Source organism: Salvelinus sp. IW2-2015, linkage group LG18 (genome assembly GCF_002910315.2).
Source record: "Salvelinus sp. IW2-2015 linkage group LG18, ASM291031v2, whole genome shotgun sequence".
In the NCBI taxonomy this organism is placed as follows: Eukaryota; Metazoa; Chordata; class Actinopteri; order Salmoniformes; family Salmonidae; genus Salvelinus; species Salvelinus sp. IW2-2015.
The window spans coordinates 57802268-57829582 of NC_036858.1; the positions used below are offsets into that span (position 1 = coordinate 57802268).

A 27315-nucleotide genomic window follows, 5' to 3' on the forward strand; every position below is an offset into this window, starting at 1 on the left:
CTTCCCCTTTCATCTGTTGTCCCTACAGTGAGCTCCAAAGGTATTGGGACTGACACATTTTTTGTTGTGTTGGCTCTGTACTCCAGCACTTTGGATTTGAAATTATACAATGACTATGAGGTTAAAGTACAGACTGTAAGCTTTACTTAATTTGAAGGTATGTTCATCCATATCGGGTGAACCGTTTAGAAATTACAACATGTACATAGTTCCCCATTTTAGGGGACCAAAAGTATAGGGACAAATTCACATGTGTATTCAAGTAGTAAAAAGTTAAGTATTTGGTCCCATATTAATTTCAAGCAATGATTACATCAAGCTTGTGACTACAAACTTGTTGGATGCATTTGCTGTTTGTTTTGGTTGTGTTTCAGATTATTTTGTGCCCAATAGAAATGAATGGTAAATAATGTATTGTGTCATTCTGGAGTCACTTGTATTGTAAATAAGAATATGTTTCTAAACACTTCAACATTAATGTGGATGCTACCATAATTACGGATAGTGCTGAATGAATCGTGAATAATAAATGACTGAGAAAGTTACATACACACAAAAATCATACCTCCATGACATAATAACCTCTCACCATTACATTAACAGGGGAGGCTAGCATTTTGGGGGTGGGGGGGATGATATTTATGCCTCTGTAATGTTCTCACTCATCCTTATTCAAGATTTATATAGGATTATTCGTAATCATGGTAGCATCCACATTAATATAAAAGCCTACATGCATAAGTCTACTTTCTGTCCAACACTAAAACTAACTAAATAATATAAACATTCAATATAAATGTTTTTATCAAACAAACTGAATAAAAACTAGTAAATCAAGTCTAAAAATTAACTGAAACAACTAAATTTCAAATAAAAATCTAAAAACAAATAAAAACTATGATCGCCTTGCTGTACTCTACTCACTGTATTTTATTACACTGTACTCTGCTGTGCTCTACTCTCAGTACAGTGTGCTGTACTGTACTTAGTGCGAGACAAAGACAGAGAGGGAGGGGTGGTCGAGACTCAGATTGTTTTAACACTCTTGAAAGAAAAAGAAAAAACAGTTATGAGCTGAACATAACAGTATGCCAGTGGAAGGGATCACAGAGGCAGGTGACCCAACAGTAGTTTGTGACTATTACGATTTCCCATTGTAGCTAATTCAGTTGCAGTAAATTACTTAAATTTTTTGGGGGTAATTACAAGTTTTAAATCACATAATAATTCATTAACAAAATTGATATCAGTAAAAAAAAATTGGGGCGGCAGGTAGCCTAGGTCAAAGCATTGGGCCAGTAATCGAAAGATTGCCGGATCAAATCCCTGAGCTGACAAGTAAAAATCTGTCGTTCTGCCCCTGAACAAGGCAGTTAACCCACTGTTCCCCGCTAGGCCGTCATTGTAAATAAGAATTTGTTCTTAACTGACTTGCCTGGTTAAATAAAAAGGTCAAATATTTTTTTAAATAATAACCACTACAACTACCATTACTTGCTTCAGCGAACTTTCATTACCCTCGTTCTTCATGAGGGAGAGAAATTTGGTAACGGAGGAACAAGGCAATATTTCTAAAACTTACAGAAGGTGAACAATTTCTCCAAAATTAAATACAAGTATTGATATTAGTGGCAGGGGTTTTAACGTCAACATTGTTTTTGTTTTGATGTATTTCTGATACCTTTTAAGACTTTTTCTAGTAGATTAAGAGCACTTTTCCATATTTTTATCCAGAAAACAAAGCCTTTACTTTATGCCTAATTTATAAGATGGAAAATTGTTGAAAAATGTATATATGCCTTCATTTCCCCAAAATACAGACATTCATTTGACACCCAATTTGACACTCTCCTATGAACTTCATATGTTGGTGCTCAAGAGTCTTTCAGGAAACTCCCTCTATGTTCTATAGAAAGGTAAATAAGGTGGAATGTACTGTAGCTATGATGACAAAGAATAATATTTTTTGTTTGTGTTAAGAATCTTGACATTCATGGATGACAGCTATGAGATACACTGCAGGCGTGTTAAAATTAAAGGTGGTTTAAAGCAGGGCTATTCAACCCTGACCCTATGAGGTCCGGAGCCTGCTGGTTATCGGTCTACCTCGTAATTAATTGCACACACACCTGGTGTCCCAGGTCAAAAATCAGTCCCCGATAAGAGCGGAACAATGAATAATGCAGTGGAACTGGCTTCGAGTTCCAGAGTTAAATTGAGGGGGATTAGATGTACACAATGGGTGACAGCATTGTCATCATGCCTAGCCAGAACGCAAACTGGAAAAACACCTGTTGCCCTAACCAATTGTAAGTGAGATGTGTGCGAGTAGAAAGGCTCAGAATGTTCTACTGGCTCTGAAAATTAGAACTACACACCATGACTGCTGCTATTGGACTTACACCCCCTCCATATCTAATTGGACAGTGAAGCCAAACTGTAAAATGGGTCTCTATACTCCAGCATTTTGGATTTGAGATCAAATGTTTCATATGAGGGGACAGTACATTTTACGTTTCCATTTTAATCATTAAGCAGACACTCTTATCCAGAGCAACTTAAGAGTAGTGAATGCATAGATTTTCATACTAGTTCCCTGTGTGTGTGTGAGAAAAAATTTCTCAGAGAGTACAGAATGTCCCTTTTTATTTGAGGGTATTTTCAGACATATCTGTTTTACCATTTAGAAATGAAAGCAGTATATTTATCTAGTCCCCCCAATGTGAAGAAGTATTTGGACAAATTCACTTATAATGTATCAAATTAGTCAAAAGTGTAGTATTTGGTCCCATATTCCTTTGACTAAAACCCAAATTGAAACTGTGTAGCACTTACAATGTACTTACATTCATATAGTTTCTTTACAGTGTCCAGCTCACTAATAATCACTGTAATGAATGCTAGACAGTCAGGGAGAATAGAAAATTCCAAAAACAATGGATAGACAATTTTTATCTTATTTTGACAGCGAGGAAATACAACCGATTTTCAGTGCGGCCCTCCAGACCTCGTTAAAGACCAAATGTGGCCCCCCACGGCAAAATAAGTTTGACACACCTGCTGTAGGTGATGACAATTCCGCTGAGGGAGAGGCGTCCCAAGAGGAGGCGGAGGCGGAGGATGACGACACCCTGGAGAGTACAGGTAGCCCTATTTATGAATTCCTCTTTTAGGAAAATTAAACCAGTAGATTGGCATTGACCCAACATGAGGCTGTAGCCTACCTTGCAACTACCCGAACCCCCCCCCAGACAAGTGCCACATAGGCCTACATGACTTTCAGCAGATGCAGATGAAAAAGCTGGAGCATATTTTGGTGAAGATTTAGCTATGCTATCAAATACATTTTTGAGAGGTCTGTAAGAGGGTTATGTACATGCAGGAACAGTATGCTGCTTTTTTTTGCATAATAGTATAGGTCAATAGGAAGAATAAACCATGATATGCCTTGCTGATATCGATGTTAAACGATATCATATTGAATGATCAATATTGGTGCCCACCACTAGAAAATACCATCGACTGATATGAAACATCTGTTCTCAAATATAGCCAAATAAAAGTTTGTAGCTTCACTGTCCAAATACATACAGTTTGGTGTTGAATGTATACGTACTATAGGCAGGTAAATAAGGTGGAATGTAGCTACGATGACAAAGAATAATTTTTTTGTTCATGTTAAGAATCTTGACATTCACGGATGAGAGCAATGTCACGCACTGAAGGCACAGCAAAATTAATGATGGAGTAGATTGTTCATGATGAGTGATGGTGGATTTCATAGGGCATCTCGAAGGGCATTGTTCTTAATCTTCATGCCTAGCCAGAATGCAAACTGGAAAAACACCTGTTGCCCTAACCAGAAGTAAGTGAGATGTGTGCGAGTAGAAAGGCTCAGAATGTTCTACTGGCTCTGAGAATTAGAACTACACACCATGACTGCTGCTATTGGACTTACACCCCCCTCCATATCTAATTGGACAGTGAAGCCAAACTGTAAAATGGGTCTCTATACTCCAGCATTTTGGATTTGAGATCAAATGTTTCATATGAGACGGCAGTACATTATTTTATTTACTGTACATTTTAGTTATTTAGCAGACGCTCTTATCCAGAGCAACTTACAGTAGTCGTTTATGTACTTTTTCGTACTGGTCCCCCATGTGAGATCGAGCTTCTAAATAAGAGTACAGCATTTCATACATAACTGTTTTACCATTTAGAAATTAAAGCACTTTATGTATCTAGTCCCCTGAAGTGAAAAAGTCAGAAGTATTTGGACTAATGTATCAAAGTAGTCAAAAGTGTAGTATTTGATCCCATATTCCTTGCACGCAATGACTAGTTCCCGCCTGCGCTGAAGAAGTGGATGTCGATTAAGGCAGCCCCCCGCACCTCTCTGATTCAGAGGGGTTGGGTTAAATGCAGAAGACACATTTCAGTTGTACAACTGACTAGGTATCCCCCTTTCCCTTTATCAAGCTTGTGACTCTACAAACTCTCTGGATGCATTTGTGGTTTGTTTTGGTTGTGTTTTGGGCTACAGTATGTTTTGCCCAATAGTAACTGAAGGTGAATGATGACTGGAGTTGATTAATCATGGGCATCAACAGGATTATCTTAAGAAAAAGCATGAATGACTAAAAGGCATCTCACTCATTATTCACGATTCATCCATGATTTTCTATAATCATGGTAGCATCCACATGAACGTAGAAGCATTCAAAAACATATTCTATTCTTACTTGCAATAAAAGTGACTCCAAAATGACATAATATATTCACCATTCAGTTTCTATTGGGTAAAACATAATTCAAAACACAACAAAAACAAACTGCAAATGCATCCAACAAGTTTGGAGAGTCACAAGCTTGATGGAGTCCTTGCGTGCAAGGACTATGGGACCAATTACTACACTTGTGACTACTTTAATATACTATAAGCAAATTTGTCCAAATACTTCCCACTGGACATACACTGCTTGAATCAACATTATTTCAACATAATTTGTAAACGTATTGTGACATGGAATCCAAGTGGAAAATACATTGGATTTGAAAAAAGTCAAACACCAGTACTGTTTATACTTAATTTGAACCAGCATTGTAAACATTGACATTTGGGTAAAACGTCAACTTAAAAACATTGATTTTAACTGACTAACAGGTTGTTACATCAATCTCATTTCAACATAATCATCAGAACTATGCATAGGTTGAAATTGCGTAGAAAATTCCACATAGAATCGTATCTTTATTAAATAAACTGTATATTGGGTTGCTGAAATTATGTTGAATTTACATATTTTGCATTACTCATCTCATATGTATATACTGTGTTCTATCCTATTCTACTGCATCTTAGTCTATGCTGCTCTGACATTGCTCGTCCAAATATTTATATATTCTTAATTCCATTCCTTTAGATTTGTGTGTATTGTTGTGAAATTGTTATATATTACTTGTTAGATATTACTGCACTGTTGGAGCTAGAAACACAAGCATTTTTCTACACTCGCAGTAACATCTGCTTAAACAGTGACTCTTACTGGTATACGAGGGACAATGCACTTCAGTGAGAATGAGTCTACCATCCAGGTGCCTACCTCTATATACCCTGCTAAGCTTTGGAAACAAGCTGTGTTCGTTTCAGCTGAGCTATCATGTAAACCCATTTAGACATTGATCAGCGTGTTAAGACGTCAAATGGGGGGGACATAAATTGCTTTAATTTCTAAACGGTAAAACAGATATGCATGAAAATACCCTCAAATAAAAGCTGACATTCTGTACTGTTGCCTAATGGATGCGGTAAAGGGGTTGATGGAACGCAGACCATTCCATTGAGACCAGATTGGCATATATTCAACAAATCTGATCTAACAAAGTGGATATTCGTCACGTCTGTCATGATTTATGTATTGTAACAGGCCCAAAATGTGAATACTTTAGTCCAAGTTGGATATATTGAGCTGTTTTTACTGCATAACATTTAGAAGTGATTTCTAAATACAAATTTTAATTTGTATAAACTGGTTAGCATAGCTAGCATACAGAAATCTGCAGTGGTAGTCAGTCATTTTTGTCACAGTTGATTGGTGACAATGAAATGAACATGTGTTGGGGTTGACATCCATACAACATTATACTCCAATTTCTACCTCAACATAGTGTGAAATATACATATAAACAATATCCTACATTTGCTGGGGGCAATAAGGAGGTTCGGGATCTTTCCCCCACGCACTTCCATGGCAATTCCAATGTTTTGGTCGAGTTCAATTGACCTCTTTACCGAATCCATACTCCGAGTCGATATTCACATAAAAATAAGGAATTCCCTCAACCACGCCCATAACTTGGGGTAAAACAAACACTTTCCAATTAACCAACAGTGTAAAAGAGACCACTTCGTCATCCATTTTTTGTTATTCAGAAATAACAAAACATGTCAAAAAGCTGCTATGTTGTTCAATGTTCAAAAATCCCGACCTACGGTTTGCAATGCTCCCACGTAAGGAAATAGACCCTGCGAGAAGAGCCGTGTGCCACAGGCTGTGGCTTCAGGCTATTCGGCTGGGAAACCGGTGTCCAAGTATGCTACACGTAGCTATGTGTGTGGAAAATATTTAATCACAGGTAAGACATTTAACTTGTTTAGTATAGTTTGTTTGTCCGGTTGCTTGTGTTGTTGGTCTCTTGGCTAGCTTAATGTTCTGGTGGGTAGCTAGCTAGCTCTCACTCACTCATGTGGCTGCTAGCACCATCAAGAAAAAGGGGCATGAGGGAATCCCTACAATATTACGTTTCTCTAGGTAGTGAGAACGCTCAGGAAAAGGCAATGTTGAAAAGTAATCTTTAGACGTTGTACTTTCTTAAATGTTGTTTTCTAATTGACTAAAACAAGGAGACAAAAAGAAATGGGGTAACCACAAGACAATTAAGCTGAGGGAGAGGCATACCGAGTAGGATGATGAGGACAACACCACCCTGGAGAGTACAGGTATTCCAGTCAATTCAGGAAGGACACTCAAATTCAAATTGACCTCAATGCTTTTCAATTAGGAAAATTTGGAATGAAAATTAGAATTACTTTCTGAATTGAATGGATTTGAAAGGTAACTGACCCATTCCCTGATATAAATTCCTCTTTGAGAAATTAAACTAGGGGGGGGGGGGGGGTAATCAACTGAACCCCCCTCAGAGTGCCACATAGGCCTACATGACTATCAACAGATGCAGGTGACAAAGCTGGAGCAAAGCAGGTGACAAAGCTGGAGCAAAGCTGGAGCATATTTATGAAAACATTTATATCGCTTACTTAGTCGCTATAAGGATACATCAAAATTGGGATCACCTGATTCATAAAAAAATATATGTTTTTTTTAACCAGGTAAGACCCATTGAGTTTAAAAACATAGTTTGCGAGAGCGACCTGGCAAGAAGGCAAAACAGGGAAATAGCTGTGTGTACATAAAATATTACAGAAAAATACTAAATACACACAAAAGACAAAGTGTCACAAGGTACAGATATAATTGAAGATTAGAAACAACTGCAGCTATCACAAACAGTGTTGTCGATCAGAGTCCTAAAATCAGGCAAGGACACTAACTCCCCTAACTTTAATATATTTTGAAGAATGTTCCAGGATGAAGAGGCATTATGGGAAAAAGTTTGTTTCCCCATCTCAGTTATAGCCTTAGGAACAGACAAGGACAGCAGCGACTGTGAAAGAAGACTGTATTGAGTGACTGATCTGGTCAGTAAGGAACAGAGATACAAAGGGAGTTGTCCTATCAATGCTTTGTACACAAAAGTGTACCAGCGCTTCAGTCTCCTGGTGGAGAGAGAGGTCCATTGCACCATCGCATACAGATCAGTGATCATTTGTAATACATCTTAAAGCGCCATGATACACTGTGTCCAGAGTTTAAGGTACTTGCTGAGGCCTGCATAAAGACAATATCACCATAATCCAGCACTGATTTTAAAAAAGTGCTTTGCACAAGATCTTTTCTGCCTAACATTGAAAAGCAAGATTTGTTCCTAAAATAGAAACCCAATTCCAACTTCAGTTTCTTGGTCAAGTTATCAATGTGCTGTTTAAAATTAAGCTTTTCATCTAACCAAATCCCAAGATACTTATAGTATCAATTTGCTGGTGTTTTATAGTTAAAAATCTGCAAGTGATTCCATCCGTTTACTTTCAGGGAAGAGAAAACCATTAATGTTGTTTTCCTTGCATTAAGCACAAGTTTCAATTTTAATACTGGCCTTTGAATAACATCAAAAGCCAACTAGGTCCTGAAAAGCCTTCTCAATATTAGATGCACTAGAATAAACAATTGTGTCATCAGCATATAGATGGAGATTTGTAGAGTCAACAGTCTTCCCTATATCATGTATATACAGTGTAAAAAGGATCGGACCTAAAACTGAGCCCTGGGGAAATCCTTTTGTAAGCCTTCGAAACTCAGATTTCATACCCTCCTGTGCTACACACGGTATTCTGTCAGAAATAACCTAGCAACCGCAAATTTATATCAAAATAACTAGTATTTAATGGGATGTTCAGATCTAATTAAAGCAGTTTCACTCAAATTCCAGTAGTCATCCAATCAATCAAATGTATTTATAAAGCCCTTTTTACATCAGCAGATGTCAAAGTGCTATATAGAAACCCAGCCTAAAACCCCAAACAGCAAGCAATGCAGGTGTAGAAGCACGGTGGCTAGGAAAAACTCCCTCGAAAGGCAGGAACCTAGGAAGAAAACTAGAGAGGAACCAGGCTATGGGGGTGGCCAGTCCTCCTCTGGCAGTGCCAGGTAGAGATTATAACAGTACATGGCCAAGATGTTCAAACGTTCATAGATGACAGGCAGGGTCAAATATTAATAATCACAGTGGTTGTAGACTGGGTGCAACAGGTCAGCGCCTCAGGAGTAAATGTCAGTTGGCTTTTCATAGCAGAGCATTCAGAGTTCGAGACAACAGGTGCGGTAGAGAGAACAACCCATTGTTGTTCTAGCTACTTAGGCATCTAATCGATCAGTACACATACACTGTAGCACGTGCCATGTTCAGATTTACCTAAACCATAGAGTCACTCTGCACAAGCTTTGTTAAAAGATGTACTCAAAAGTTCCATCTAATTGAAGTGACGGTGTGCCGAGACACCCACTGTTGACAATGCTTGTTATCCATCTTGTTGACATTCACTCAAGTCAAGGGCATCACACTGGGCTGGTTTGAGTGGGTTAGGGCGAAAGCAACCGACTGTAGACGAAAGTCGAGGAGTGAAGTTGGGGGAGGTGCATCTGTTAATTATCTATCCTGTTGCCGAGTCACTTTACGCCAAGTTAAATGTACATATCTATCTCAATTACCTCATACCTCCTGCGCAGACAACTGATTGTCAACACCCGGATACTCTCCAACTACGACACCTGCCATATAGAGAGTGTGCTGACTTTGTTTCCTGACCTGGTACAGTGGGCTGTTAGTGGCTAATAAGGGTATGCTCAGGCGGACTGTGAACCTGGGGTCCAAGCTCTACACGCTTCAGGGCCTGTGATAAACGGGCAAAGTACAAGGTCAAACGCATCATAGACAATCTTGTCCAATCTTTTGAGCTGCTGCCTTCCGGGTGGAGAACTGTAGAACTGTGCCCAATACACGGTCGGACAGAAGGCCGCAGAGACTTTGAATATGTAAAAATGTAAATGTGCAACTTGTTTACCAACTCTCCAGTTTTCCGTAATGCATGTAATATGTCTATTTGTATGCTGACATCACAGAATTAATTTCCATGTAAATAAACAAAGTATATTGTATCGTGTATATAGCCAAGTTATCGTTACACATTGTGTATTTATTATGACTTATGACTTTAAAAAAAATAAAAAATAAAAAACATTTATCCCCTTTTCTCCCCAATTTTCGTGGTATCCAATCGCTTGTAATTACTATCAAGTCTCATCGCTACAACTCCCGTACGGGCTCGGGAGAGACGAAGGTCGAAAGCCACGCGTCCTCCGAAGCACAACCCAACCAAGCCGCACTGCTTCTTAACACAGCGCGCCTCCAACCCGGAAGCCAGCCGCACCAATGTGTCGGAGGAAACACCGTGCACCTGGCCCCCTTGGTTAGCGCGCACTGCGCCCGGCCCGCCACAGGAGTCACTGGAGCGCGATGAGACAAGGATATCCCTACCGGCCAAACCCTCCCTAACCCGGACGACGCTAGCCCAATTGTGCGTCGCCCCACGGACCTCCCGGTCGCGGCCGCCCGTGACAGAGCCTGGGCGCGAACCCAGAGACTCTGGTGGCGCAGCTAGCACTGCGATGCAGTGCCCTAGACCACCGCGCCACCCGGGAGGCCCCGACTTATTACTTTTCTATTGTCTTTCTCTGCATTGTTGGGAAGGGCCCATAAGTACAGTGCATTCATAAAGTATTCAGACTGCTTAACTTTTTCCACATTTAGTTACAGCCTTATTCTAAAATCGATTAAATAAAAATGTCTCATCAATCTACACACAATACCCCATAATGACAAAGCAAAAACTGTTTTTTATAAAAAACTGAAATACCTTATTTACATAAGTATTCAGACCCTTTGCTATGAGACTCAGGTGCAGCTCAGGTGCATCCAGTTTCCATTGATCATCTTGATGTTTGCACAACTTGATTGAAGTCCACCTGTAGTAAATTCAATTGATTGGACATGATTTGAAAAAGGCACACACCTGTCTATATAAGGTCCCACAGTTGACAGTGCATGTCAGAGCAAAAACCAAGCCATAAGGTCGATGGAATTGTCCGTAGAGCTCCGAGACAGGATTGTGTCGAGGCACAGATCTGGGGAAGGGTACCAAAAAATGTCTGCAGTACTGAAGGTCCACAAGAACACAATGGCCTCCATCATTCTTGAATGGAAGAAGTTTGTAACCACCAAGACTCTTGCTAGAGCTGGCCGCCCAGTCAAACTGAGCAATCGGGGGAGAAGGGCCTTGGTCAGGGAGGTGACCAAGAACCTGATGGTCACTCTGACAGAGCTCCAGAGTTCCTCTGTGGAGATGGGAGAACCTTACAGAAGGACAACCGTCTCTTCAGCATTCCACCAATCAGGTCTTTATGCTAGAGTGGCCAGATGGAAGCGACTCCTCAGTAAAAGGCACATGACACCCTGCTTGGAGTCTCTGGTCTGATGAAACCAAGATTGAGCTCTTTGGCCTGAATACCAAGCGTCACGTCTGGAGGAAACCTGGCACCATCCCTACGGTGAAGCATGGTGGTGGCAGCAACATGCTGTGGGGATGTTTTTTAGCGGCAGGGACTGTGAGACTAGTCAGGATCAAGGAAAAGATGAACGGAGCAAAGTACAGAGAGATCCTTGATGAAAACCTGCACCAGAGCGCTTAGGACCTCAGACTGGGGAGAAGGTTCACCTTCCAACAGGACAACGACCCAAGACAATGCAAGAGTGGCTTTGGGACAAGTCTCTGAATGTCCTTGAGTGGCCCAGCCAGAGCACAGACTTGAACTAGATCTAACATCTCTGGAGAGACCTGAAAACAGCTGTGCAGCGCCACTCCCCATTCAACCTGACAGAGCTTGAGAGGATCTGCAGAGAAGAATGGGAGAAACTCCCCAAATACAGGTATGCCAAGCTTGTAGCGTCATACCCAAGAAGACTCAAGGCTGTAATCGCTGCCAAAGATGCATAAAGAAAGTACTGAGTAAAGGGTCTGAATACTTATGGAAATGTGATATTTCATTTTTTCTTTTGTTTTAGTTTTTTGTGCAAAATTATAAAAATAAAAATACATTTTGCTTTGTCATTATGGGTATTGTGTGTAGATTGAAGACGGAAACAAACAATTTAATCAATTTTAGGATAAGGCTGTAACGTAACAAAATGTGGAAAAAGTCAAGGGGTCTGAATACTTTCTGAACACACTGTAAGCATTTCACTGTTAGTCTACACGTGTTATTACGAAGCATGTGACAAATAAAATTAGATTTTTATTTGATTTGTGACAGCTGAAAGTCAACAAGGCTCAGTGCAACACGGCAGTGTTGCCATTTATAAAAGTTGTTGTTTATAATGAAATAAACATGTCTCCAACCCCCATATAACTCACAAACTGAAAATGTGTGTATATTGTACAATCAATTAGTGAGAGACAGTCTCATATCACATAAATTTGTACATATCCACTATATACATGAATTGCAGCAAAGTTGGTTCCTGTTTCAGTCAAGTCTTTAGTCACGTTCTCGTGAGTCAAACAAAAACACCCTAATGATTGGTTGACAATAGAGCTTCCCACAATGCAGGTGATGGCTGCAGAATGAAGTTGTTGAAGAGCAACTCCAGAAACTTGCCGTCAAATTCATAACCTCACATGAGTTCATGTTCACGCAGTCGACAAGTAGACACAAGTCTGACAATTTTTATCCCCATAATGCTACACACTCTGAAAAGCGGTCACCATCGACTTGATGATCATCCAATGGGTTTTGAGAAAGAGGCGAGGATAGAGGACGTGAGGAGTATGCAATTGAGAAAAGGCCCCAATCATTCTACACCTCAACCAGTCAAGGCCTCAGAGTTTCTTCCGGTCTGGAAGCACGCTTTCATACTTTTTGAACTATAACCGTTTTAAATTTACATAAAAGCTTCATAAGGCAAAACCTGGATTCGCCACTGCTCTTTATCCGTTTCAGCTACAAGGACCAACCCAACATTGAAATGTGCAGACCGACTCAACTTAAACGGCTTCAACACAGCTTTTTGCTACCATTCATTTTGCATAAACTATAAATGACGGAATGCAGGCTTCAACATTCTAAACCGGAATCACTGCCACAAAACTATCAGAATGTTCAAACTAAAACATTTTGAGAGCTTAAAAACCCATTCTATGGCTTATGCTATAGTACAATGTTTGCCAACTCCGGTCCTTGAGTAACCCCAACAGCACACATTTGTGTTGTAGTCCCGGGCAAAAACACCAGATTCAACTTGTCAAGAGCTTGATGATCAGTTAACAAGTAAAATCAGGTGCGCTAGTCCGGGGCCACAACACAAATATGTACTGTTGGGTGTACTGGAAGACCGGAGTTGGGAAACACTGCTTATTACTCACTTTAGCCTACTATACTAGCCCACTATAACAACTCGACACCTACAAACCACCTCAAAATACAGTTTGTCACTATAACCCATAGCCTATGAAAACCCTATTACGATCAATACTACTACAATTTGTTTTTAACTTACTCTGGATTTTATTTTTTATAAATACAATAGGGGTAGGCCGTCATTGTAAATAAGAATTTGTTCTTAACTGACTTGCCTAGTTAAATAAAGGTTATATAAATAAAATTAATAAACAATACTTTTGAGCAGTTTTTATCTGTCTTAAAAACAAAAAAGCCATAAAGTGATAGAATAAGGCCAGCTCTTTCACAGACAATGTGAGAGAAATGTGTGCGTATTGTAAGTAGATGTCAGAGTACTATGTATACTTTAAAGTGCCTGTACCTGTATTGCAGCAGGAGTTTAGGTAGTACAGAGCGGACAACAGGACTGTTGTCAACACACTCTAGGAAGGGAGTGAGCTCTCTGGTCCTGTATACATTCCCTACAAACACACACACATAAACCACAAGTCTCATTCAATGACCTTTCTTAATCAAAACGTTGGACTCTAAAGCTAACATTAGGCTATAACTAGCAATACAAATGGCTTTTTGAGATAATATTACTACAAAGATCATACATGCAATATTAGCTAGCGACCTAGCCAGCTAACATTAGCTATCTAGCTAACATTATGCTTTAACTTGCAATGAAAACGACTGTATGACAAAATAAGAAACGTATAATATCAGGCATACAAAATCAGAACATGTAGATGTAATATATGAATTGGCTTCCCATCTCCTCCAGGGCACTCACCTTGTGCAGATATTAGTAGTGAGAAAAGCAGCTCTACGACACCCTCTCTGGGGCTCTCCCCGTCAGACAGACAGAACCGGGAAACGACCTCCAGGAAGAAGGAGTTACAGCAGCCCCTGATCTCTGCATGCTGCTGCAGGGCTGACCTGAGATAAAACAGGGGTTTGTCACAGCCCTGGAGTCAATCCATTCACTGGGAATGCTGGACGCTTCACTGAAACACTTACTGACGAAAATATAATCTGTCACATTCATAAAGACCTTTCTTCTACAATTTGTATAAACTTTTTTCTGTGTGATGGGGTAAAGACAAATGCCCGCTTCAGAAAAGGTAAATTAGGTAAGATGGTTGAAGGGTGGATGTTGAAGGCCGTTTCTGAACTCACGTGATGGTTTTAGATACAGAGGGTTGGAAGTTTGGTGGCAGGTCTTCCCTGCACTTGGGACAGTAATGCCTGTCTGTCTGGAGGCTGCTCTGGAGGCAGGACAAACAGAAAACATGTCCACAGGGCAGGGTGGATGGCACTTTGAGCTCTGATAGGCACACTGGGCAAATTATGCCAAACCTAGGAGGTAGAAAGTATCATGAGAAATAAGAAATACAACTATGGCTCAATATACTGTGGAAAATGTCAAGTATACTGTTAAAGTGATGTGAAGCTGAAATCACTGATACACTAAATGGCCAAAAGTATGTAGACAACCCTTCAAATTGATGTATTTGGCTATTTCAGCTACACCCGTTGCTGACAGGTGTATAAAATCGATCATGCAGCCATACAATCTCCATAGACAAACATTGGCAGTAGAATGGCACGTACTGAAGAGCTCAATGACTTTCAACATGGCACCATCATAGGTTGTCCCCTTTCCAAAAAGTCAGTTTGTCAAATTTCTCCCCTGCTAGAGCTGCCCCAGTCAACTGTAAGTGATGGTACTGTGAAGTGGAAATGTCTAGGAGTAACAACGGCTCAGCCGAGTGCTAAAGCACATAGCTCGTAAAAATCGTCTGTCTTAGTTGCAACACTCACAACCAAGTTCCAAACTGCCTCTGGAAGCAACGTCAGCACAATAACTGTTATTTGGGAGCTTCATAAAATGGGTTTCCATGGCCGAGCAGCTGCACACAAGCCTAAGATCACCATGTGCAATGCTAACACGGAACCCAAACCGGCTGCGCCCGTGCAACATCGTTCATACATTTATTTTGTCTTGCTAGCTAATTTTTCCTATTTAGCTAGCTTGCTGTTGCTATCTAATTTGTCCTGGGATATAAACATTGAGTTGTTATTTTACCTGAAATGCACAAGTTCCTCTACTCCGACAAATAATCCACACATAAAACGGTCAACCGAATCGTTTCTAGTCATCTCTCCTCCTTCCAGGCTTTTTCATCTTTGAACTTATATGGTGATTGGCATCTACARTTTCATAGTATTACCACGACYACCGGCAAAACAYTTCGTCTTTCAATCACCCACGTGGGTATAACCAATGAAGAGATGGCACGTGGGTACCTGCTTCTATAAACCAATGAGGAGATGGGAGAGGCAGGACTTGCAGTGCGATCTGCGTCAGAAATAGGAATTATTTCTATTTTAGCCCTTGGCAACGCAGACGCTCGTTGGCGCACGCGAGAAGTGTGGGTGCAATAATTGAATAACATGGATTTCAAAATGTATTTTGCAACGCTCACACACGCAACGTGTCCTGTCTGGTCAGCATGTAAGCGTCAGCTGGAGTGGTGTAAAGCTCACCGCTATTGGACTCTGGAGTAGTGGAAATGCGTTCTCTGGATTGATGAATCACGCTTCACCATCTGGCCATCCTACGGAAGAATCTGGGTGTGGCAGATGCCAGGAGAACGCTACTGGTGCCAACTGTAAAGTTTGGTGGAGGAATAATGGTATGGGGCTGTTTTCATGGTTGGGCTAGGCCACTTAGTTGCAGTGAAGGGAAATCTTAACGCTACAGCATACAATGACATTCTAGACAATTCTGTGCTTCTTTGTGGCAACAGTTTGGGGAAGGCCCTTTCCTGTTTCAGCATGAGAATGCCCCCATGCACAAAGCGAGGTCCATACAGAAATGGTTTGTTGAGATCGGTGTGGAAGAACTTGACTGGCCTGCACAGAGCCCTGACCTCAACCCCATTGAACACCTTTGGGATTAAATAGAACGCCGACTGCGAGCAAGGTCTAATCGCCCAACATCAATGCCCGACCTCACTAATGCCCGTGGCTGAATGGAAGCAAGTCCCTGCAGCAATGTTCCAACATCTAGTGAAAAGCCTCCCCAAAAGAGTTGAGGCTATTATAGCAGCAAAGGCGGGATCAATTCCATACTAATGCCCATGATTTTGGAATGAGATGTTCAACGAGCAGGCGTCCACATACTTTTAGCCATGTAGCGTATATTAGTTTAATACAAAACCAAACAATATGATATTGAATTGAGTCTTACCGCAGATCCCCGCTGATGCACTGTTGATGATAGGAGTTAAGGATACGAATCAGCTGCTGCAATGTGTCCACATTCCTCAGATCAGGAGAGTCCTGCATCAGCTGAGAGGAAGAAAAACATAAAAACTGCAAACTGATTCCAACATGTTGAAAAGGCCTTGCAGAGTTCTCTTTAAACATGACAAATAATGTGTAATCAATCAAGGGCAGTGGTGTAGTGGTGCCTTGGGAAGTGGGTATACTCTAATTTTGCCAAACATTTCCTGAATGGCTCACCTGGCGAAGGAAAGGCACCCTGTGTGAAAAATAGTTTGATAAAGGAAATGAATGACCTAAAATTAGGAATCCCATATTGGTCTTTCAAAGACAGGCCAACCCAAGCTGTACTGTGCAGTAGGCTAATAGTAGGTATACTATTGACATAGATACATGAGAATGTCAACGAAGTCAGAAATTTCTAAAAAAAATAGTTTCGCTCTCAAAGTCACATTTTATTAAAATTAAAATAAATTGGATGCTTTAACCTCTACTGGATTAGTGTCCTGATGCACAATATGCGATATTTGACTAGAATGGCATTGAAAACAAAAACATGTCTTATATGGTCAGAAAACTTAAATGATTGTTCATCTAACTGCGGTGTACAATTTACAGTAGCTATTACAGCGGAAAAAAATACCATGCTATTGTTTGATGATAGTGCACAACTACAAAACCCTTTTATCAAGGCAACTGGTTTGATACATTCACCTCTGACGGTATATAATGTACTTACATTCAGTAATCTTGCTCTGATTTGTTATCCTGAGGGTTTCAGAGATACAATGTAGTTTTGTTTGATAAAATACATTTTTATATACTAACACGATCCATGTTGTATACAGCGTTTTACATGAATTCCGACTCTTTCAATTTGCAACAAAACAATCTATGAACTCTAACTGGCTAAACCTTGTTTCACCCGGTCAAGTTTGGTTTCTGTGCAATCCTCAGACGCTCTAGAAGGCAACCAGACCTTGTTAAATCATTCTACATTACGTATTGGCTACACAACAGGTCAATTAGTCCATGGAGGACCGCCATCATTACGCAACAATGAGACGGACGGTGTTAACTTGATTGTCAATCTCTTGGTCCAATGACCACCTATCATTTTGAAACATAGCTAGCTATATAGCCAATGAGCTGGGCTTTACATGAGTATGTGATGCCCTTTGTAGGACTAACGCCCATTGTCCTATGGCTGCGCGCAACGCGAATCATTGTCCATAGAAAATCCATAGGACGCAGGGCAGTTTACTTTAGGCAGCCCTCGCTTTCTTCTACAAAGTTTTCTCAACACTGAAAAAGTACAACATGGCTACTAAGAGTGTAAACGCTAAATCAAACTTCAAGTATACACATTTGGAGGAGATTATTGCAGAAATTGACCGGGAGAGTGACACGAGGAGTCCTGCGCGCAATAAAGATTGGAAGGAAAAGGTAACGTTACTTTTATATCAGTAAGTAAAATACGTTTTTGCAAAGCTGTCATCAAGGCAAAGGGTGGCTACTTTAAAGAATCTCAAATATTTTTTTATTTGTTAAACACTTTTTTTGGTTACTACCATGATTTCATATGTTTTCATTCATAGTTTTGATGTCTTCACTATTATTCTACAATTTAGAAAATAGTACAAATAAAGAAACCCTGGAATGAGTAGGTGTGTCAAAATGTTTGACTGGTATTGTATGTTTATAGATATGTGTTGTGTATTTGATGCAGTGCTCACCCCTGCTAAGATAAAGGTTAAATAAAATAAGTATTCTAACTGATTTATTTTTATCCTCAATAGTGGTAGAGAGTAGGATGACCTGTGACAACTTCAGACACCACATTCAAGTCCTCTATCCCCCACTCATTCAAATGTAGGAATTGGTTCCTCCAGTCTGACCCCTCTGCTGTCTCTGTCTCCACACCCACCCCTGCCTGACCATATAGAGGAGTGAAGGTTAGTACCTTTTTATGTAGGGAAGCTAATGATCCATCATGTATGACATTCCTGGGGTTGTGTAAATTGTATTTTTTTTATTACCATAGCATGTTTGTATGTTCTATGTAGTTATGTACTTGGAAATGTATCAATTGACCAATTCGGCCACTTGGGTGCATTTGGGCAAACTCTTGAGGGACAGCTGGGAGACTTGATAGAAAATATTATGTAGATATCTCATTTTTGAATGTATCAGTCTGAAACTTTGCACATGACTGGACAACACCTAAATTACACCAGCTTCCTAAATCTAAATTACACCCCCAATCTTTTGCATTTCAAAGATGATGCAACAAAAATAGAAAATGTATGTTTTTATCTTTTACCAGATCTAATGTGTTATATTCTCCTACATTCATTTCACATTTCCACAAACTTTAAAGTGTTTCCATTCAAATAGTATTATGAATATCCATATCCTTGCTTCAGGTCCTGAGCTACAGGCAGTTAGATTTGGGTATGTCATTTTAGGTGGAAATTGAGATGTAGGGTACAAATGCTCACACCACATCAAGGAGACCACTTTTGAGGCTTGGGAAAAATCCACAAAATTTAGATTTGAGTCAAGTTACCCTTGAATTCAACTGCAGTTGGCACCTAATATTGTTTGGTTAGCGGTGTTTCTGTAGCGCACATGAGGTGGAGTTTGCAAAACAAATGGCCACTGGATTGATGCAAATAATCATGATATATTTCTGTCAGACTACTTTGTAGCTCTAACATTTAATTGAGAAGGTTTTTGAGAAAGCCTTTCCATCTACCAGAAGACAGTTAGGTCTATCATTAGCATCACTATTTTTCCTGTTCCTTCATTGTTTGAAACCTCTGTTTATCTTCATATTATGAGGCATGTCTTACCTTTCTTCAAAGTAGCTGATAGCCAAAATCCCACCATAGAAACGTGGAGGCAATTATTTTATAAAGACTTATGCGCTCTCCTGTTCAACTTTCTTTCATTGTCGATCAGCCAAAGGAATTACTTTATTCATATTAGCAGACCATAATAGTTGTTGCATCTTTCGATCTCTCTTTATACATTTCTAACCGATATTTCCATCTTGTTCCATGAAATTGCTTGCATGTGCGGTGTGCATTTTAGAACAGTGTTCTCCACAAATTGCATTTTGGAACATGTGTGTGTAGGCCTACCAATGTGTGCACATTGCTGGCTTAAAATTTCAAGAAATAATAATTTTAAGCTAAACATTCTGATCTGTTCCATCAGCCTTATTAAATGATACGGTATATACCTCCACCACACTACTTTGATACGCATCCTGGGGATTAAGGGAGTATACATAATGCCCTAAATGTGGGTATATAGCAAATACCTGCATATACCCTCCATTACACCACTGCAATGGTGGGGGGATCATTATTGCTAATACTGTCTAAACCCAACCTCTCACTTACGCTTTGGAGAAGCCTACAGTGTTTCAGAGCCAGATCCTCCAGACTGGGGTCTATCCGTTTCCCCTCAAACAACACCTGCTGGATGAATGCTGCTACTACAAGCATCCCACGCCAAATAGACCTGAAAGACAGAAGACGTTGAAGAAGACTAAACTATATTTGGTAGGAATCAATCTACTGATCAACTAATGAGTCAGTCGGTCAATCAATGAATCAAATAATAACCAACTATATCAATCAATGAATGTACCTGATAGAGTCCAGGTGCTGGAGACAGCCAGGGTTGCAGAGGGAGCTGTACTTCTCACCGAATGCTCTATCCAGACATGGCTGTAGGAGCTCCACTCTGCGTAAGAGGGACTCGCACTCTGTCAGGGACGTCACAGTCTGCAGCTTGGTCCTCTCCACACAAATTCCAAGAGCTAAAATGTCCTCCAGCTGCCACAAAAAAAGATTGTCATCATGCTTTCTTTTTTACTCCAGGTCGTAACATAATTCTTTAAGTGTTGTTCCTTGTGGCCATATGTGACCAGGAAAAACTTCCAGCCCTAGTTAAACTCTTAACTCTGGACCTTATTTATGGTGTAATTGATGTGATCTCACCATGTCTGTGGGCTTTGTGTGTGAGGCCTGCTGTAGAATGTCTGGGGCCAGCTGGGGCTGCAGCAGCAGGATATGGGACAGAGTGTCCAGTCTGGGAGCATAGTGTCTAGCTGCAGCCATCACCCAGGCAGGGGACCGATCAGGGTTCATGGTCATGGAACGCTGGAGTTCAGACACACAGCCCAGCGCCGCTCTGGTGAACACCTGTGTACGGGAACAGGGGTAACCAACTTGAGAAAATATAATGGCAACACTTATGAATGATAATTCATAGTTCATAAATCGTTCACTAATTGACAGTTGTTAATGTTCCCAATATCTTTTTACTAGACTGTTTTAAAATGTGATGTGAAATGGTATCTCAAGATTCACACAGTCGCACCCTCAGCTCATCTTCAGATTTGATCTTGAAGGAAAGCAGCAGAAAGTCACGCAGGTATCGTTTGTCCAAGTCCAGGTGCTCCTGGTCTGAGAGTTTTCCTATAAGCCTACCCAGCTTGCTACTGGTGGCCGTGCTCACAAACTGGACAATCCTCTGGGTGCTGTCATCCTCTGTGAGTGAGATTCAGTTAGTTAGACAATACACTCATAGCATAATATAATTTATTTAATTCTAGATAGTCTCAATACGGACACATGATTTGGGACATAGATAAACCAGGTAACAAAGGTTGTCACTCACCTGGTATAAACTCTGATTCCTCCCACAGGCTTTGGAAGTGCATTCTCATGAGCCAACTGAAGGGGGCAGCACAGGGGTGTTCCTCACCACCCAACAGTAAGTAATGTTGCACCAAGACCTCCTGGTCGGACCCACTAGAGAGGAAAAGGGAAATAGAATTATACAACTATATATCAGTCAGGTATTTTATTTAGTTGATTTCTTAAATTGAAATCAAAAAGGTTATTGGAACTACTCATAGTGACATTTATACAGACAGATCTCAGCAAGTACAAAACAATTGCCCTTCGGGGACAATACCAATTTACTGAACTGGATACCTGGAGTTTTGTGGTGGTGTAAGGTCCAGAATCTGTCTGTCTGACAGAATGTCCAACCAAAGCTGTATGAGGGCCTGACTGAGGCCAGCAGAGATCAGCAGGTCCAGGTTTGCATCCCTGTCCAGAACCTCCACCATATAGGCCAGGACTGGAGTCAGGGTGGACTGCAGACAGCGCCATAGGGTGTGTCTTACAGTGAAGGAATACACAGAGAGAACATATCAGACCCAGGAAGAAATACTAAGAAAAGCATCTTCTTATATCAACTATATATGAACAGCGCACATCAGACCCAGGAAGAAATACTAGAGTTGATATAGGAAGATACCTATCTTCTATCCAAGACAATTGTTATAGTTCATGGTCGGTCATATAAGATGGTGTTGGTGTTGACTACCTTAGAGTTCTACTTTAAATTGTTCTACTTCTAAAGTGTTGTACCAGGTGTTCTACTACCTTAGAGTGCCCCCCTCCTGTAGAGCCTGGCGTTTCTTGGCTTCTCTGTTCACCCACTCTCCTGGATTGTGAACCAGCTCCTCCCTCTGTACCAGGGTCCCTGCCAGTCTACCCAGCAACACGTTCTGGAAAAGAGCTGTAGGGCACATGAAACAGTATTACCTAAGGGACAGATTGAAATTTACTGGGGGGGGGAGTTCAAAGTAGAGAAGGGTTGTCAAACTTTTGGGGAGGGTTGTGCATTTTTTGCCCCCCTGGTTTACATTCACTCTTCAGCTCGTATTTTCCTTATAAACACCGGCTTGACTTACTTTTGATATTACCCTAATAAAGTTTAGAAACGTTTGTGAAGGTATGGTGTGGTTATTATTAAGCTTTAGTTACTGCAGGCCTATGATATGAAGGCAGTGCGCCCCGGCACTCCAACTGACTCCGACTTGTGGTGAGGAAGACTAACAATATAATGCTTATCTTTATACAAAATATACTGATCGAAAACTTTCGAATTACCCTCCCGAATGTCTATATCTGTATAGCAGATGCAGTAGCCTGCCACATCTCTATCTCTGGGGTTAGGCCTAAAATTCTCTTCCATTATTTATTTATATAAATACAGTTGAAGTTGGAAGTTTACATACACTTAGGTTGGAGTCATTAAAACTCGTTTTTCAACCACCCCACAAATTTCTTGTCAACAAACTATCGTTTTGGCAAGTCTGTTAGGACATATACTTTGTGCATAACACAAGTCATTTTTCCAACAATTGTTTACAGACAGATTATTTCACATATAATTCACTATCACAATTCCAGTGGGTCAGAAGTTTACATACACTAAGTTGACTATGCCTTTAAACAGCTTAGAACATTCCAGAAAATGATGTCATGGCTTTAGAAGCTTCTGATAGGCTAATTGACATCCTTTGAGTCAATTGGAGGTGTACTTGTGGATGTATTTTAAGGCCTACCTTCAATCTCAGTGGCTCTTTGCTTGACATCATGGGGAAATCAAACGAAATCATTAGACCTCAGAAAAATAATTGTAGACCTCCGCAAGTCTGGTTCATCCTTGGGAGCAATTTCCAAATGCCTGAAGGTACCACGTTGATCAGTACAAACAATAGTACGCAAGTATATACACCATGGGACCACGCAGCCGTCATACCGCTCAGGAAGGAGACTCATTCTGTCTCCTAGAGATGAACGTACTTTGGTGCGAAAAGTGCAAATCAATCCCAGAACAGCAGCAAAGGACCTTGTGAAGATGCTGGAGGAAACGGGTACAAAAGTATCTATATCCACAGTAAAACGAGCCCTATATCGACATAACCTGAAAGGCCGCTCAGCAAGGAAGAAGCCACTGCTCCAAAACCGCCATAAAAAAGCCGGACCACGGTTTGCAACTGCACATGGGGACAAAGATCGTACCTTTTGGAGAAATGTCCTCTGGTCTGATGAAACAAAAATATAACTGTTTGGCCATAATGACCATCGTTATGTTTGGAGGAAAAAGTGGGAGGCTTGCAAGCCCAAAGAACACCATCCCAACCGTGAAGCACGGGGGTGGAAGCATCATGTTGTGGGGGTGCTTTGCTGCAGGAGGGACTGATGCACTTCACAAAATAGATGGCATCATGAGGAAGCAAAATTATGTGGATGTATTGAAGCAACATCTCAACACATCAGTCAGGAAGTTAAACCTTGGTCGCAAATGTGTCTTCCAAATGGACAATAACCCCAAGCATACTTCCAAAGTTGTCGCAAAATGGCTTAAGGACAACAAAGTCAAGGTATTGGCGTGGCCATCACAAAGCCCTGACTTCAATTCTATAGAAAATGTGTGGGCAGAACTGAAAAAGCATGTGCGAGCAAGGAGGCCTACAAACTTGACTCAGTTACACCAGCTCTGTTGGGTGAATTTTGTCCCATTCCTCCTAACATTATTGTGGGAAGCTTGTGGAAGGCTACCTGAAACATTTGACCCAAGTTAAACAATTTAAAGAATTTTTACTAGGATTAAATGTCAGGAATTGCGCAAAACTGAGTTTAAATGTATTTGGCTAAGGTGTATGTAAACTTCCGAATTCAACTGTATATAGTAGTGGTGTAACGGACCGTAGTGATCTGTACGGATCACCCCGCACGGTTCGGCACGCATGTGAACCGCGGATCAATTGCAAAGTTTAACCATCATAGTGTGAAAGTTTTACTGCCACTATTACTTTTTAAAGTAATAATAACCTAAATCTCGATGCAGAGTTGCAATGAAAAGATAGACAAGACAGATGCGTGCTGTGTTTTACTCTGAAGCCTGAAGGTTTTATTTTATTATTATATATATTTTTTCAAGCAGTTGTGTGTGTGTGTACTGTTCACGTGAACGGGGAATGTTGAATCCCAACGAATCAATCCTGGATGCTTGCATTGCAAAGGAGAAAAAAGAGCAGTGACAACCATGGGTAGCGGAAGAGCTGAAGAACTGGAAAAGCCTCCCGCTTCATTTAAGACTCATGTATGGGAGCATTTTGGCTTCCTGTCAAATATGATGATGGAAGAAGGGTGGTGGACAACACCATTACGGTGTGTAGGCATTGTGCCACAACAAAGCCGTATGATCATGGAAATACATGTTTAAAGCGTCATCACCCTGGTGTGTCAAAGACGGGAGCCAACTCAGCAAAGCGACAACTTCTCACCGCGGCATTTAAGCAGCCCTTTGCTGCAGAATCAGACCGGACTAAAGCCATCACCAAATCTATTGGGATGTTTATCGCTGCAGACATGAGGCCATACTCTGTTGCCCTCACCACAGACGGGTGGACCTCCAAGGCAATGGAAAGCTACGTGACTGTGACTGGTCATTACCACAGAGGAGTGGAAGATGCAAAGTCCGGTGCTACAGACACGCCCCTCTATAAGATTCACAAAGGCACAAATCTGGCGCAGGTACTCCTAGAAGCAGTAGCAGAGTGGAAGCTAGAGAGGCCCAATGGCATTATCTGTGGTGATTGGGATATTGCTAAGTAAATGCAGTGATAGAAGCTGGACTGGGGCCACAGATGGCTTGCTTTGCACATGTGATCAATTTAGCATCCCAAAGAGGAATCTCAGTGAACCAGATGGACCGCCTCCTTGGGAGGATCAGGAAGGCGGTTGCCTTTTCCACCAATGCACAACAGCTGCTCACGTGCTTAAGACCAAGCAAGAAATGCTACAGCTACCGACCCACAAGCTCAGACACGATGTCACAACAAGTTAGCACTCCAACATGTCATAAGTGGAGTTACATCTTGAGCAGCAGGCAGCTGTATACTCTGCACTGACAGACAAGACCCTGAAAAATAAAGACATTGTCACCTTGTCTGATGATGACTTGAAAGTGGCAGAGGAGGTCCTCCAGGTGCTCAAACCCCTCAAAACAGTTACAACCCTATTGAGCACTGAAACTGTCTGTGTCCATGATCCTACCTCTGAAAACAAGGATTCTACAATCCATGGCCCCAAGTGAGGAAGACCGCGCCATCACTAATGTACAGGACTACCTTCATAGATCTACTGCACTGGATCCAAGGTTCAAGTCCCTGTCTCACCTAGACCCTGCCCTACGCCGGAGGACATAGAGTGATCTCACCACTGACATTGTGGCCACTGAAGAGGTAAAAAAAAAATTGGTCATTTTGCAGGGCTCTGGCAGTGCCCCTCCTTGCACAAAGGCGGAGGTAGCGGTCCTGCTGCTGGGTTGTTGCCCTCCTACGGCCTCCTCCACGTCTCGTGATGTACTGGCCTGTCTCCTGGTAGCGCCTCCATGCTCTGGACACTACGCTGACAGACACAGCAAACCTTCTTGCCACAGCTCGCATTGATGTGCCATCCTGGATGAGCTGCACTAKCTGAGCCACTTGTGTGGGTTGTAGACTCCGTCTCATGCTACCACTAGAGTGAAAGCACCGCCAGCATTCAGAATTGACCAAAACATCAGCCAGGAAGCATAGGAACTGAGAAGTGGTCTGTGGTCACCACCTGCAGAACCACTCCTTTATTGGGGGTGTCTTGCTAATTGCCTATAATTTCCACCTTTTGTCTATTCCATTTGCACAACAGCATGTGACATTTATTGTCAATCAGTGATGCTTCCTAAGTGGACAGTTTGATTTCACAGAAGTGTGATTGACTTGGAGTTACATTGTGTTGTTTAAGTGTTCCCTTTATTTTTTTGAGCAGTGTATAATTAGTTAGTTTAATAAATCAAGTCATTTTTTTCTGCAGGGTCAAGCCACAGAGCCGACAGCAGCAGACCTGAGGCATCTCCTCCTCAAAATAATTTGGCCATGAAGGAGCTTTTCGGGGAGACCTTTGCGAGCAAGGACACAGGCAAGACGTTTGCCAACAGTATCAAAGAGGAGGTGGCATCCTACAAGGCAGCAAGCAGCATTCCAATGGATGGTGATCCACTGGCATGGTGGAAAAGCAATGAGTGTAAATACCCTCACATTGCCATGACGGCAAGACGCAACCTGCCTGTGCGAGAGGGTGTTCTCCACGGCAGGAGACATAGTGACTGCAAAGAGGTCTACCCTCTCCCCAGACAATGTAGACATCCTCATCTCTTTTGAAAAATTATTTGAATTTATAAGCTCAGGTCTGCTTTGCTTTCTTTTTTTATGATGTGGACACAGGCTATTTTTTATTTCACTATTGTTCAAAGGAAGAAGGTATCATGCCTCATATTGCACTTTAATTTAACAATTGAGTATTGAATATTTTATCTTAATATTTTATTTAAACATTGAAAAGTTCCTTGCTTTAAGTGTTCTTTAAGTAATAAATGGAAAGCAAAGTTATATTTGTCTCCCTTTTTTTCTGATCCGTTATACACACACTACCAGTCAAAAGTTTGTTCACCAATCTACTCACAATACCCCTAATGACAAAGTGAAAACAAGTGTTTATCATTTTTTGGTAATTTATAGAAAATTAAATACAGAAATATCTAACTTACATAAGTATTCACACCCCTGAGTCAATACATGTTTGACTCACCTTTGGCAGCGATTACAGCTTTGAGTCTTTCTGGGTAAGTCTCTAAAGAGCTTTGCACACCTGGATTGTACAATATTTGCACACTGTTCTTTTTAATATTCTTCAAGCTCTGTCAAGTTGGTTGTTGATCATTGCTTGACAGCCATTTCCAAGTCTTGACATACAGTACCAGTCAAAAGTTTGGACACCTGCTCATTCCAGGGTTTTTCTTTATTTTTACTATTTTCTACATTGTAGAATAATAGTGAAGACAACAAAACAAAGGGTGGCTACTTTGAAGAATCTCAAATAAAATATATTTTGATTTGTTTAACACTTTTTTGGTTACTACATGA

At 41.0% G+C, this 27315-nt stretch overlaps 1 protein-coding gene and 1 long non-coding RNA gene across 2 annotated transcripts in view; one reads left to right on the forward strand and one right to left on the reverse strand.

Annotated features, from left to right (window-relative positions):
* Positions 1-27315, reverse strand: part of rnf213b (ring finger protein 213b) — an 84160-nt gene that overhangs the window by 33052 nt on the left and 23793 nt on the right. The window contains exons 31-41 of the mRNA XM_024008203.2: positions 21941-22076; positions 21485-21673; positions 21165-21298; positions 20865-21034; positions 20483-20686; positions 20130-20317; positions 19880-20000; positions 16435-16535; positions 14358-14537; positions 13972-14117; positions 13555-13654 (exon numbers count right to left, since the gene is read on the reverse strand). Coding sequence (XP_023863971.1) covers positions 13555-13654; positions 13972-14117; positions 14358-14537; positions 16435-16535; positions 19880-20000; positions 20130-20317; positions 20483-20686; positions 20865-21034; positions 21165-21298; positions 21485-21673; positions 21941-22076 — 1669 coding nt within the window. The remainder of the gene's footprint in view (positions 1-13554; positions 13655-13971; positions 14118-14357; positions 14538-16434; positions 16536-19879; positions 20001-20129; positions 20318-20482; positions 20687-20864; positions 21035-21164; positions 21299-21484; positions 21674-21940; positions 22077-27315) is intronic.
* LOC111978254 (uncharacterized) lies at positions 17628-26781 on the forward strand. Its single transcript, XR_002879133.1, has 4 exons — positions 17628-17915; positions 18346-18424; positions 21193-21260; positions 26207-26781. It is a non-coding gene; the product is annotated as an uncharacterized lncRNA (long non-coding RNA).